The 14539-nt window shown below is 42.7% G+C and overlaps 1 protein-coding gene across 3 annotated transcripts in view; it reads right to left on the reverse strand.

The window, feature by feature from the left end:
- The window catches only part of EPT1 (ethanolaminephosphotransferase 1), a 36803-nt gene extending 22557 nt beyond the window's left edge, over positions 1 to 14246 (reverse strand). Inside the window, exons 1-4 of one of the 3 annotated variants that reach the window (XM_015566373.1) lie at positions 6149 to 6226; positions 5921 to 6013; positions 1521 to 1589; positions 855 to 963 (exon numbers count right to left, since the gene is read on the reverse strand). In XM_015566373.1, the coding sequence (XP_015421859.1) occupies positions 855 to 963; positions 1521 to 1589; positions 5921 to 6013; positions 6149 to 6151 (274 nt within the window). In that variant the 5' untranslated portion in view covers positions 6152 to 6226. Of the gene's footprint in view, positions 1 to 854; positions 964 to 1520; positions 1590 to 5920; positions 6014 to 6148; positions 6230 to 14004 lie in introns of those variants that run through there. The other 2 variants (XM_006767491.2, XM_015566374.1) reach the window with 2 other exon arrangements.
- Positions 14247 to 14539: the final 293 nt, after the last annotated feature.

Genomic DNA, 14539 nt, shown 5'->3' on the forward strand with positions numbered 1-14539 from the left:
TACATAGGAATTATAATACTAAAACTCCTGACTACATCATTTATAAGTATTCTTATTGGAAAATATATTCTCTAACTTAGAATGAAAAAAAATACTAATCTACCTTCATCTTTCTATTCCTCGCAACTTCATCACCTGGATGAATGATAAAAATCGATCCTGTCTCGCACTATCCACCCCCAGCCCAAATGCACCCCAGAGTCACTCCTATTGCCAGAGCAGAAGCTGGGTGAGGAAGTCAGCAAAGACAGGAATAGGTGTGAGAGAAGACACTGGAATCCCAGGTGGGAGCAGGCTGAAAACTGCCTCCCCAAAAGTGACTTTTCCCTGTCTTCCCCAACAAGGATCCAGATGCTGTCAATAAATACTTAAAGGTCTAACAACCATTTTTAGAGGAAACTGGGAATTGTTAGAAGTAAGGATGCTAAGCAGAGGGAAAGCAACATTACATTCCCTTTAGGAAACGGGATTTTTCTCCTATAACCAGAACAAAGGAAGAGGTATTTCTGGAATTGGTAGGTAGGTTGGACTCTACTTAAATTCATTTTCAAGCAGTTTTGTAGTCCTACTCCTGTATCTTCTTATAAATCCAGTTATTCTTTATTTACTAAAACCTTATGCTTTTGGATAACATTTCTAAATTAAACAGGCAAGTTAGTTTCTAGAACTTAACAGAAACACACATACAGACTGTGAAAACACATCTTAGCTTTTATACCCAATTTTGACATTTTATATACCCTTATTATACCTAAAACTTTTCAAAAATATAGCATCTTAATAAAACCAGAAAATAATCGTATCATTTCTCTGTTTGGACATTTCAAATTTTATATTAAAAGTAATAATCTTACCTGAAGCATAAAAGTCAGGATCAAAGTATGCCAGAAGTAGGAAATTGAATACAACCAGCAGAAAGCCAGAAAAAGTTATCAGATTTGGAGCCAGCCAAGTAGGAAATACCTATATTTTTCAAAATAATTAGAATATAATTAAAGTACAGAAATATCTCTGTCCACACACAGCACAACATGCAAGTTTAAATTATAATAAAAGCTATAATTTAAGAGATCAATTGCTGTTTCTCTTTCACATTGGTGTTTCTCTTTCTCTTTCTCCATCTCCCTTCCTCTCTCTCTCAAATCAACAAAAACATATATTTTTAAAAGATCATATGCAGGAGTTATTTATAATAAAATGCAAACCACAATCTGCAATTGATAGAAGAAAGCACTTCTTTCTTCTTTCTATTCTGTTTTAAATAATTCTATATTTAACGAACATTACATTTATTTTAGAAAATTTTATAAAATTATGAATTCCAGAGTATAAACTGAGATTTCAGCAATGAGATAAATCAAAAGGGAAAGGAGATAGGAGGAGTAGTTTCTCTAGATATAGCTTATTAAAACTGTCCGGTTTAATGACCAGACAGTTTTAATAAGATATCTATAAAACTTACTAAACAGTTTAAAATTTTAAACTTACTAAAACAAATGCATGCCTATTAATCATCTTACCTTTACTATAGTGTTCCAAAATGGATGCATGACATACAGAGAGAGTGGATTGGTATCTACAGCGCTGTACTGTTAAGAAATGAAAGAAAATATTCAGAGTTAACCTTTCCACGCTAGCAAACAGAATAATTTCTAAACTGAAAACAACAGTACAAGAGTAACTTGGAGAATATGTCTATTTACATGATGTCATCATCTGAATAATAAAACTGGAGGAGCAATATAAATGAGGCAAAAACTATCAAGCACAGCCAGGTATTTTTTATTCAACCTTTATAATATTATCGTGTTTCAACAGAAAAATCTGTACTACTTATAAGTTCTCACTTACTATACAGAATCAAGATTGGTAATATGCACACTGTGTGCATTCAAACATGCTCATGCACCTTCTCACTCAACCTCCGTCATCCCTGGACTTAGAGGAATCTAGTTGTTTTACCACTTGATACCATTGCTCGTGTACTTACTATCTGTGCGCCCTTGAGCAAGTTACTTGTCATAGTTTCTTCACCTGTAATATGGGGGTAATAACTTCAACCTTAAAGGATTGCCAGGATTAGTTAAGCTAATAATACACCTGAAGCAATTATAGTACTACCTGCCCCACAGTAAGTGTTATTTAAGTTATTGAGCTATTTAGTAAAAAAAAAAAGGGGGGGGAGAATTTTAACATATATTTGTATATAATAATGTAAAACTTTAAAAGTGCTGTTGATGACATTCATCAGACACACACATCGGAGTGCCTGGCATACAGAGAGCACTACACTAGGTGTGGGGGAGAAGGCATACAAAATCGGTAAGGGACAATTCCCACTTCCAGAAGTGGGAACATTACTTAATCCATCCAGCCACCATTTAAACAATGCTACACTAGTCACATGTTTGAAAAAAGTTTGCCTGTGTGATGTACTTATGCTTAGTATGTATATAAAGTAAGTAGTAAGCATGTTCTTAGGTGCAGAAATAGAATACTGGGGACTAGCTGTAGTTTTAAGACATATTAATCATGCTCTTTTAATCTTGATTGTTTTGTTCTAATTTAAGAAAGCACATTCTAACCTGGCTGGGAGTTGTAGCTCCAGAGACCTGGAGTCAACCTTGAAATTCAGTCCATTCGCATTTATCATGGAAAGATTAACAACCTGGTTGCCCAAACAATGGAGTCTCACCCCAGCTGGCACTGCCTATTTCCCCATGCCAGTGACACCCGTATTGCATACCTTTTCTTATTCCTTTTGCCTACTTCTCCATGTAATCTTTGTCCACCCCAATATAAGCAGCTGGCTTATGGTGGGGATGCAGAGCAGATTTTCATAGATGGCCTGCTGCTCACCCATACTGCCAGCATTATTGGAATAAACGCTCATATGATTCAACCCTGTCTCTGCTTACTTGGCTCAAGGAGTGACAGGCAGCCTGGACCCACTGATTGTCTGGTTTCAATTTGAGTGTCTAATTTTTTTAAAATCATAATTAAAGGGCAAAATTTCTTCCTGAAATTTTTATGAATATTCAGAAACTATTTCCTCATCAGTGTTTCAAGACTTAAAAGTATGATGGAAAAATTAACAGAAATATTTTTAAACTAGAGGCCCGGTACACAAACTAGGTCCCTCAGCCCAGTCTGTGCCCTCTCGCAGTCTGGGACCCCTCGGGGGATGACCACCTGCTGGTTTGGGCCTGCTCCCCGGGAGATTGGGCCTAAGCTGGCATGAATCTTTTCGTGCTACAGGCCTCTAGTATATATATAAAAGCCTAAGCGACTGGCCGACCAGCCGACCGGCCAGTAGCTATGTACGCACTGACCACCAGGGGGCAGACGTTCAACGCAGGTGGAACCGAGCGGTGACTCAACCCAGAACCAGAGAGGAGGGAGGCCGATTCCGGGGGCATCACCCAACAACCGCCCTCTCGCAATCCGGGACCCCCCAGGGGATGTTGGAGAGCTGGTTTCAGCCCAATCCCCACAGGCCAGGCCAAGGGACCCCACCCCGGATTCGTGCACCAGGCCTCTAATTTCATATATATGACTCCATCTTAGCAGTTTAGAGAAGAGTCTGCAGCTGACCTTGAAGCAAACAGCAGTGATGTGAACTGCCTATGGTGAAGGTAATGTGGGGAGGAAAAGCAGGCAGCCTCTGGGAGCCAAGAGCCTCAGCCCTACATTTGGAAAGAACTGAACTCTGCCAACAACCACACGAACCTGGAGGAGGAACCCCAAGATCTAGATGACAACACAGTCCTGCTGACACCTTAACTGCCGAGGAACCACCTAACCAATGCCCAAACTCCTGACTCACAGGAACTGAGAGATGATAAATGTGTGTTGTTTTATGCCATCAGTCTGTGGTCATTCGTTACCCAGCTACAGAAGGCTAACCCACAATTCTGAAAACACTTCATTCTCTTTTCTAATAAAAGATATCCGGGGGTTCCCAGACACAAAAATTAAGACTACCTAACGCTTGAAAACTTATGACTATCAAATACTTTCTTATTCCTCTACATTCATTTCTTGGTTTTATTAACTTCTCTTCTGACTGCAATACAACTGAATACTTCTTTGATGAGATGGTTCTCAAAATGTAGTCACCAAACTGAATTCAAATTCTTGGGCCTTACACCAGATGTACAGAATCAGAGACTCTGGGGGTGGAACCCAGCCATCTGTCGTCCAACAAACCAGCCAGGTGATCCTGAGGCACCCTCAAGTTTAAGGACCACTGGTGACAACAAACATTAAAGACACTCCCACCACTCCTCCACAGAAGAACAAGCCACAGCATCAGCTTAGTGGTCAACACCTACACCTCCTTTTGATGACTTTAAATACTGCACTGCAAGTGAGAGAAGTAGGATAAAATTCAGCCACTGCTCACTAATGCTTACTAAATGCAAGGCATTGTGCTAGGAACACTCTACTATGATGCAAAAACTCCAAAACGAAACTTAAAATTAAAAAGGGGGACAGAAATAACAAGTTTCTTAAATTACTTATTAATACGAGACTTTAATAACTACACCCACAGAAAACGTGAATCAGGGGGCAGTGAGATCGCATGTCACTGAATATGGTCACTTAATCTACTAAGACATCAGAGAGAAGATGGTGGTGAGAGAAGACTGGAGAAGAGCTAGAACAAGGAGACAAGAACGAACAAGTCATGAAGACAAGCAGGTTTGCCTGCTAGACTTACTTTATAATCTCTAACAAGAGATGAGAAGATAAAACAAAAGGAGGACGAGTTCAGTGAAGGAACTTGAAATCCTTGCTGAGGAATGTGGATACGAGACTTAAACGTTTGGATGGGGCTGCAGATTCTTAAATAGGAGAGTGGTATTTGAGAAAATGTACTTCTTGCGCCTGTTGAACTATTATACACGGATAAACAGAGGAAGAAATCTGAAGTCAAAGGTATCTGTGGGATCCAAACTGGACACAGACTCCTCAGTTACTCTTCCTATCTGTCCGTTAAGTTGCCGCCCTTCACTTCCTTTCCTAAAATATACTTTCTCTTGGTATTACTTCCTGGGGTGTGGGCGTGTGTCTATGTTATATGCTATGTCAAGTGTTATTTTTTATTTACTTAACGCTATGTTTAGTACTATGTGCCAGGCAATTTATAAATATTAACTCATTCAATTTTGACAATGACCCTGAGGGAGAAACTACCCCTTTCACAGATAAGGAAACCTGGTTTACAGAGACTATTACCTGCTCAAGATCACAGAGCTAGTAGTACCTGGGTTCTTTCTAACTTTAGTCCCAAAGCTAATTATGTAATCAAAAGCCTTTTATCTCAATCACAGCTAATAGCAAATGAGAGGTTCTCAACACTCAACTAAATGTAAGACATGCAAGCCCACCTGCCCCTACCAATTCAAAACTGGGGGAAGAGAGATCAAAATCAATTCTGTCACTATATGCTTTCCCCATCGGCAAACATTACGCACAAATTCAATAAAGTTCTTTATCTAATGTTTATGTATCTTATCCAAAATACCCAGTAACCACAAGGCAGAATCTATACTTCATTCTTAGATTTAAGAGACAGCATAGCATGAAGACCATGGACTCGGGACCCAGGCTGCCTCGGCTCAAATTTCAACTGTGGGAACCTTGAGCAAGTTACTCAAACTCTGTGTCTCAGTAAAATGGGGGAAATGACTCCACCTCACGAGGGACTTGTGGGTACTAAATGAGACAATAGACGTAACGCATATAGTGAATGCTATGTAAATGTTTGCTAAATTATTATTATTATTCAGTGTTCATGATCACATTGCTCTTGCCACTGCAACTTTTCTTCACTGAGCCTCCCCTCACTAGGCTTTCCGTCACCCTGCTCAGCCTGTCCCTCACATGCCCAGCACTTCCCTGTGAGCTGACTTACTGTGCTCTTCCTGCTCTCTGTGCCTTCGTTCCCATCGGTCTGATTGGAACATCTTTCCCAACCTCCACATTCCTTTTCAGCAAAGAAGCTCGTCTGACATTTAAGTATTACAGCAGTTAGAAAAACAAGCCATGGTCAGTGAACTGATATTTCAGAAAGTAGTAGAAGAACCAATTCAAGATGTTTCCTCCAAACAGCACCTAAAAATGTGGTAACCTTCTTCCCTACCATTTAATCTCTCTCTGCAGAAGTTTCCCATCCATCCTTCTTTCACTCCTTCTGACTCTTCGGTCTCTACCAACTGCAAAAATAATTATATGAGACATTTGTAAATCTATATCTAGGACCACAAAAGGGCTTTTCAAGCCTTATTAATGTTCTTACAGATGGGAGAGGCCACTTCCTCAAATCTATTCAAATCAACCAAGGCACAATAAAGAGGTTATGCTTAATTAACTACAGCATATGTAGGTATATGCCATACATCATGTGCCACAAAGAACATATGATACTGTAGTCAGACTGCAGTCATAGTAAGTGAAAATCAAAAGGTTAAGAATTTCTCATTTTTCTACTGTGGCTAAGAGCAGGAAGAAAGTGTTCTAATCTTTTAAATCATTACAGAAATATTCCTGTAAAGGAAAGCAATTTATCCACAAATGGTATTTCTTTAGAACATGAAGGTTGTTTTTTTTGTTTCAATTCCAAGTCCACAAACTACACCTTCAAGTGGCCCTAAGTGCCTCATGCAAAAGATTAGTTGTCCTGCCAGATTCGGCACCATTTATCATTTAAGCTGTTGCTTCTGTAAGGATCAAACGCTCATGAGTCTGATTACTCATGAGATATTAATATCTCTACATCGGGCTATCAAGAGAATTAAATTTTTTTCCTCAACTATGTTAGGTGCTATTGTTACCAAGGGTACCTTTTCAGAGTGAATACTTTATAAAATCTTTACCTCAGTGACTGCCACCTCTACCCAAGTCATCCCACCAGAACCTGAGTCATCCCGGACTCCTCCCCATTATTCATCCTGTCCCCCACACTGCCACCTCCAGCTAGTCAGTTACCACATTCTGTCAACTTAAAATCTTAACTCAAGGATCACAAACTCAAATGTCCATAGAGCAGGCAGGTAAACTGAACAAAAGACTTGCATGAGCATACAGATCAGGAGGGACATGCAAACTGGAGAACAAACACCCTTTTTAAAGAGGACAAGCAATTATCAGCTTCAGGGAATTCTTGACAAGAAGTTCAAGGCCAATGTTGTCCAATAGTCTGGCTTATCAAGAGAAATGGAGATGTGTGTCAATTAACCGTATCTGCTGGGGCAAACGCAGGGAGTAGGTAACCAGCTGTGACCTCCATCTTTAGAATCCCCAAAACTCCTTTTTGATCCCCATGGCTCAGAGTTTCTTACCTAGTTTTATTCAGGAGGATCCTACGAGGTCTGTCTCCAGATCACCCTTACCTCCACTCCACTGCCATACATTCATTTTTTATAAGCTGCCAAGGTGAGCTTCCTAATATTAAAATCTGATCCTGTTCAAAATTCTTAAGTGGCTTCCTAAAACCTACAGCACTACAACATACCCAAGAGATATTTTGTTTAAAATGCAGATAATGGCAAGCTATCTCATCTGAATTTCCCAAAGTGGGCCTAGGAATCTGCTATTAAAAACATTTTCCCACTCTAGCCAATGTGGCTCAGCTGGTTGTGGGCTCAATCCCCCGTAGAGAGCCTGCAGGGGGCAGCTGATCGATGTTTCTCTCTCTTCCTCTCCCTTCCTCTCTCTCTAAAATCAATAAAAACATTTTTTTAAAAAACAACATTTTCCCCACGGGATTCTGACACCAATAGTCCTTGGACTGTAGAAACACTGATCTACAGGATAAGATCCAGAAGACCGTGACATCAACTCCTCCTCTGACAGTGCCCGCCTCCCTCTCCAGTCTCATCTCCTGCCACTCCACCATTCTGCCTAACAACTAACCTCTTAGGGTTCCCAGAAAATAACCTCTGAGGCCTCTAGCCCTTTGCACTCCATTGCTGCCTTGTTCTGCAAAGCCTTCTCCCCTCCTTACCTGGCCTTACCGGGGCTACTCAGCCTTCATCTTTCTAGGCTGAGCTCTGTTCCTCTCCTTCCCTTCTCTGAAGCCTTTCTCAGAGCCATCCCTCACTCCCAGGAGCTGCTCCCTTCTCCTCTCCCATAGCAGCCTGAACTTACCTCATTAATTTATTAACTATTTGTAGCTATTTACTTGTCTATATGCCACCAAACTAGGTCCCTTGAAGGCAGAGTTTTTGCCTAGCTTAACTTTCACCGCCCCAGTGCACTGCCTGACAGACTAAGCCCTCAATAAATGCTTATTGAATTTTAAAAAAATTAAATTGTATGAAACAGTAAGAGTGAAGACCAGATCCTAGTTCTTCAGCATTACCACTGAGATGCAGTCTCTCTTTACAACCTTAATTGTAATAATAATTAATTCACAATAGTCACGATTCCTATAACCAGGTTTTATTATTGACAGCCAAATTAATTAACTACAATAACAGCAGAACCAATCCATCACATTATATTCCTAAGACTAAACAAGTTATTTCACAGAACAGCACTTCCTCTGAAGCAAAATGATACAATTTGAAGGAAAACAAATGATACAATTTGAAACTAACTGCTACACTATCAATTAAAACTATGTCTTCCCCAGGTCAGATCAGGTAAATCACAATAGAAGTTTCTCCCTTAGATAAATGGGAAACTCCAACTACAATACCTGTCTAAAGAATAGCCAGAGGAGAAGAATGATAAGCATCGTGAGGGTAAAATCGCTCAACATAATTGTCTGAAGGAACATTTCTAAGTAACAGAGAACAGTGATGGCTAAACCCGTTACAGGCAGTTAGACAAGAGCAGAGCAAGGTCTACTGGCAAGGTACAGAAACTCACCAGGGCAGAGAGCCTGGATGCCTAGCAAGGGACAAACAGGGAAAACAAGAACCTCCCGCCCCAGGGTAACCTTTCTTCCCCTAGTGTACCACTCACTGGTCATGCGGTTTGGACCCCCTGACTTTTCCTCCAGAAAGAAACGTCTAGGCTTCAGTAGTATTTCAGCTCCAGGCCCAGAAAAGCAGCAGAACCAGACAAGTGGCACAATGACTGCCTCCGGACCAGGTGTATTAACTAATGACACCCTGGCCTGGTGAAGACCAATCAGTGGAGACCATGACCCTGAGAGTGCACACTTGGAAAGCTGATGAATATTCTATTGAGACCCTCCCCTGAAATGTCCCTTAAGACTTCCACCTGCAAGGGAGAGATAAATAAGCTCAAGATGAAGGACCCTGGGGGCGGGCCAGCCCCTTCCCCTCCCCCTTCTTCCCTCTAAGGGACCCCCACGAGACTTGCAACCAGGGGAGCAATGGGCAGAGGCAGCTCATCCCAGGCGAATCCCCTGACCCTGTCTCCAAGGCACCCTTTTCTCTGACTTTTCAGTGAGCCAAAGCAGCCCCGCCTGGGCTCTCCTGTTACTTTTCTCCGGGGCGGGGAACATCAGACCCCTGGGCCCTCGGGCCACATAAGGCTCTCGAAATCATTCGGTCTGGCCCTGCCAACGCATTGGGGGTGAGTTAATTAACTGTCTGACCAAATACAGCAGGCTAATTTTTAGGTTGATAATTTTGAATGGCCAATGAATAATGTTATAAATATCCAAATGGCCCTTGGCAGGAAAAACGGTTCCCCACCCGTTATGCCCTTCCTTGTTTCACTGTCCTAAGTACATTTTTGCTGCAGCCAATAAGTTCTGGCTTGCTTTGCTGCACTTTGACTCTTGACTGAAAGTCTTTCCTTCAAGAAGACAAGAACTGAGGTCTCCTCGTCGCCCCAGGAACACCCTGACATGTACACATTCAAAATACAAAAGTCTCCTTCCGATATCCAGGAGATGCACAGCTCCCTGTTACCACCTTCCACAGTGGCTTCTATTCTTTTACACTTCCGTTCCTTCAATAAATATGATGACAGCCCATTCTGTTCATGTGCTAGAGTGGACCTTGGTCATGTTGAAGGAGACAGCCAAAGGCCCTGCCCTCCCAGAGCGCATATCCTAAAAGAGAAGGCAGACACTAATTATTTCACTGCTTAATAAATCTGTGGTAGCACCACAGAGAACACAGTGTTAAGAGTATCTAACACAGACTCCATCCATGCTTTCTTCTGTGCTGAAAATGGATTGTCTTGCAGTCCCTAATTCCAGAAACCTAATGACCACACAGCGTGTGCACACCTTTCAGCAGTTATTCTGAATAACTGCCAGGTTTCCAGCGGTAGCCCTCAGATGCACCTCCAGAAAAGATACATTAAACTAGTTTAAAAGTAATTTTTTCCACCAGCTGCTTTTATAGTATCAATCTTTCTCTACATCTCTTTGCTCTAACATACAGGGTCACATCAGGGAATACAATCTCCTTTGAGTATTTTAAGTCTTGACCCATTTATGGGTAAAGCTGTTTTCACTCAGCAAGCACTCATAAATGACTTACTATCAAAGACCACACAGTGGGAATGTGTGATTTTCAGGAAGAAAAGGTCTCTAGGTGTGATTCCCATTCCAGTAATGATCACACAGATTTCTCCTTTGGACACCCTTGGATTCATACTTTTTAAAATGAACACAGTACTACCCTAGCCTGTGTGGCTCAGTGGATAGAGCATCAGCCTGTAGACTGAAGGGCCCCAGGTGCGATTCCGGTCAAGGGCATATGCCCAGGTTGCCAGCTCAATACCCAGTGGGGGACCTGAAGGAGGCAGCCAATCAATAATTCTCTCTCATCACTAATGTTTCTCTCTCTCTTCCTTTCCCTTCCTCCCTAAAATCAATAAAAATATACTTAAAAATAAAATAAAATGAACACAGTACTGAGTAAAGAACCCTCCACTAGAAGAAATAAATGTATGTCCTCCCCCTTTTTATAAAAGAAGCCTCATTATAACTAAAATAACATTAGCAAACTACATTTTAGTAAACACTGGATGCTTGCTTAATTGACCTTTGTTTTCTAGGATGATAGGAAATCTGCTGTCAGACACAGGAAGTGAGTCAGATAAGGGAAGGGGGGAAATAGGAACAGAGGAGCACACTAAAACTTTCTGTAAAGGAGGACCCCTATTTAGTGGAAAATATCAATCTAGAGAAGACTGCTTATAGGAAAAGACAGAGTCCCTATTTCAGGCATTGCTGCAAATGGAACAGCTCTTCTACGGGCACTTACCCAGAAAGATAGATCCTAGTAAAGAAGAAAAAGTTTTATATGTCAATATTTACCATGAAAAACAGGTAACAGAAAGGGAGTACAGCTTAAAGGAAACAGGAGGTTATCTGGGTTAATAACACCCATTAATGACAACTGGAAAGCCCTGGCTTGGGTTACCAAGGCTCTGGAACTTCTTTTTACTTAAAATGTTAAGACAAACCAGCAGCACCGCAGTTCACAATGGTATGGCACAACACTGCTCGAAGGCTGAGGAATATACCATGTGACCTTCTGAGATCCCTTACAGTTTTCCCAATTCCAGTTAGACACAATCCACTATGACTTCTTCAGTTATTCATTCATTCCACAAAGGTTTACTGGGTGCCTAGTAAGCAGTGGCACAGTGCCCAGGTCACGGTGTTCCATAAGACAAGTCTAACTACTTGGGCATCATATTCTAATGCGGAGATACACTAAAGAGCCAATTCCATAAAGAAGCAGAGGGTGCTGAGCACAGTTAAGGGGAAAGCAATAATTAGGGAGCGCTTCTCTGAAGAATTAACATTTAAGATATGAAGATGAACATAAATAGGGAAGGAAGCCACATTCCTGGCAGACATAACAACACGAAAGATCTGGGGAAAAGGTGTTGGGGCGGGGGGTGGGGACAGGGAGTCCCTACTAAGGCTGGGAGGGGCAATGAGTGGCATGATGTAAAGCTGGACATAGACTATTCGGAACCATGGAGATCATGTTATGGATTTTTGGACTTCATTCCAGAGCAATGGAAAGACAGTGGAGGGTTTTAAGCAAAGAAATGCTGTGACTAGATGCCTTTTTTTTTTTAAGATCATGATGAAACATAGAAAAAGGATTGGAAGGATAAAAGTGAATATAGATGGGCAACAAAATAAAGTAGTATTGGATTATAACCCAAAGTATAAAATAAATACCCATGAACTCACACTAATATAAATAAATGATTGAATAAATAAATATGCATCGGAAGACAAATCCTCCATGCACAATTCCAAATAAATTTTTCTCTGCCCTCAGGAGTAGAACATAACTCCATTCCTGGAGAGTGTGGGCTGTGCACAGTAACTCCCTTCCAAAGACAGTAACTTTAGGAGGAGAAACCTAACAAACACTGCCTAAGCCAGGTGATCAACGTCAGTATCAATGGAGATAAGTCATGTTGATAGCATATATTTTTTAAATTTATTTATTTTAAAGAAAGGGAAGGAAGGAGAGAGTGAGGGGTGGAGGGAGGGAGAGAGAGAGAGAGAGAGAAACATCGATTTGTTGTTTCACTTATTTATGCATTCACTGGTTGGCTCTTATAGTTTGTGCCCTGACCAGGGATTGAACCCACAACCTTGACATATCTGGACAACACTCTAAATGAACTATCCAGCCAGGGCCAACAGCATATCCTCTTCATACGATACAATGAACCATCCTCCCAAAAGCCCATAAACCCTCATCTAATCATGAGAAAAACATCAGGCAAGTCCCAACTGAGGGACATTCTACAAAACACCTGACCAGAGCTTCTCAAAACTATCAAGGTTATGAAAAACAAAAGTCTGAGAAATTGTGTATAGCCAAGAGGAGCCTAAGGAGACACGGTGCCTAAATGTAATGTGGTGTCCTGGATGAGATCCGGAACAAAAAAAGGGCATTAGGTTAAAAAACGAAGGAAATCTGAATAAAGTGTGGACTTCAGTTAATAATGTATAAATATTGGTTTACTAATTGTGACAAATGGTACCATACCAACGTAAAATGTTAGTAATAAGGAAAACTGGGTGTAGAATATATGGGAACTCTGTACTATCTTCACAATTTTTCTGAAAAATGTATAGTAAAATATTCTAAAATAAAAACATTACTGAAAAATAAATAAATAAGCAAACAAACACATTACTTAAAGTGTTTGTGGGGAGTGTGGTAATGGAACTAGTCTTCCAGTTTAGGCTAAAAAATGACAGAGCATCTGGTGATTCACTGGCTGGTGGGTGGGGTAGAGGAACCAGGATGAAAGGTTACCACCAGATTTCACGCCTGGACACCGAGACGGGGAGAGGAGTTTCATTCCCCGGTAAAGGAGCAATGACCATGAACCAGATGTGGAGGGAAATCGAAGCATTTACTCGAGGCCCAGTATGTGCCAGGAGCTTTTCAAATTCTTATAATCATTTGGCACGGTAGACACGTTATTTGGCCCAGCGCCAAATACACGAATTACCGTGGATTTGGGCATCAGGTGTGGTTTCGGGTTCGCATGTACTCCAAAGCCCCGCGCTCTTTCCCCACAGTTCCTTCCTGTGTGCATTTACTCCAGCCGCAGCCCAGGCGCCACCAGCCTCTGCAGTACGGCCTCAGCAGGCACTCCCTCCCCGGGCCTATCTGCCAAATGACCATCTCCATCTCGGAAGTTGTATCCAAGAAAAGGCGGGTTAGGGACGTCATTAAGAAGAAGACAATTAAGACCCCCCACAGACGGCATCACTTCTCAGGGGGCTAAAAGATAATGATGATGGAGTAAAGAAGCGAAGGGAATTCTCTGGTTCTCCTCTCGCCGAGCGGTCTCCGAAGGCAAGGGCGATCCCGGGAGGGTGCCGAGTCGGGGCGGCGAGCCGAGGATGGTCCCGCACACCCCGACCCCAAGGCCCCAGGACTCCACGGGACCCCCGGAGAAACGCCCGCCAGCCCGCCCTGGGCCACGCGGCACAAGGTGACACGGTCCGTGCCAATCCTCCGCCGCCTGGGAGAGGCCGGGACCAGAACAGAGTGCCCGCGGGGCCCGCGCTACCTTGTACTTATCAAAGCCAGCCAGCTGCTCCGAGCTCACGTATTCGTAACCTGCCATGGCGACCCGAACACTGAACGGCCACTCGCGCTGCGGCAGCGACTCTCCAGCACGCAGTGCGAAAGCACCAGCCCCGGCTAGGCAGGGATGGCCAGAGCCGGGCTGGTAATATTGGTAAAAAGAGCCGAGCTCCGCCCACCACGCATGCGTATCCGCCTCGGCCACTCTGCCACCTCCCGGCACGCAAGCGCAGTCCTCACTTCTCCCCGCCCACCGAGGGAAGGTTGCTAGCCCGCTCACGCGGTCCGCCCCTCACACCGTGGAGGTCCAATCAGCGTGAAGAGAGTAACACTAAGTCCCGCCTACCAGATCTCCTCATCGCTTCATTCGCTAGCGTCAAAATTGGTGAGCTGCGTGGAGAGAGGGAGGTGAAAGGTCACCTCCCAAGGGGCTTTGCTCCTCGCCCCCCGGTTCTGGGCGGCGATCGCGGTGGCCCGGCCTGCGTGAAGGTTTGGGCTGCCCTTTTAATCTTGCGGAT

Source organism: Myotis davidii, unplaced genomic scaffold (genome assembly GCF_000327345.1).
Source record: "Myotis davidii unplaced genomic scaffold, ASM32734v1 scaffold238, whole genome shotgun sequence".
NCBI classification, from domain to species: Eukaryota; Metazoa; Chordata; class Mammalia; order Chiroptera; family Vespertilionidae; genus Myotis; species Myotis davidii.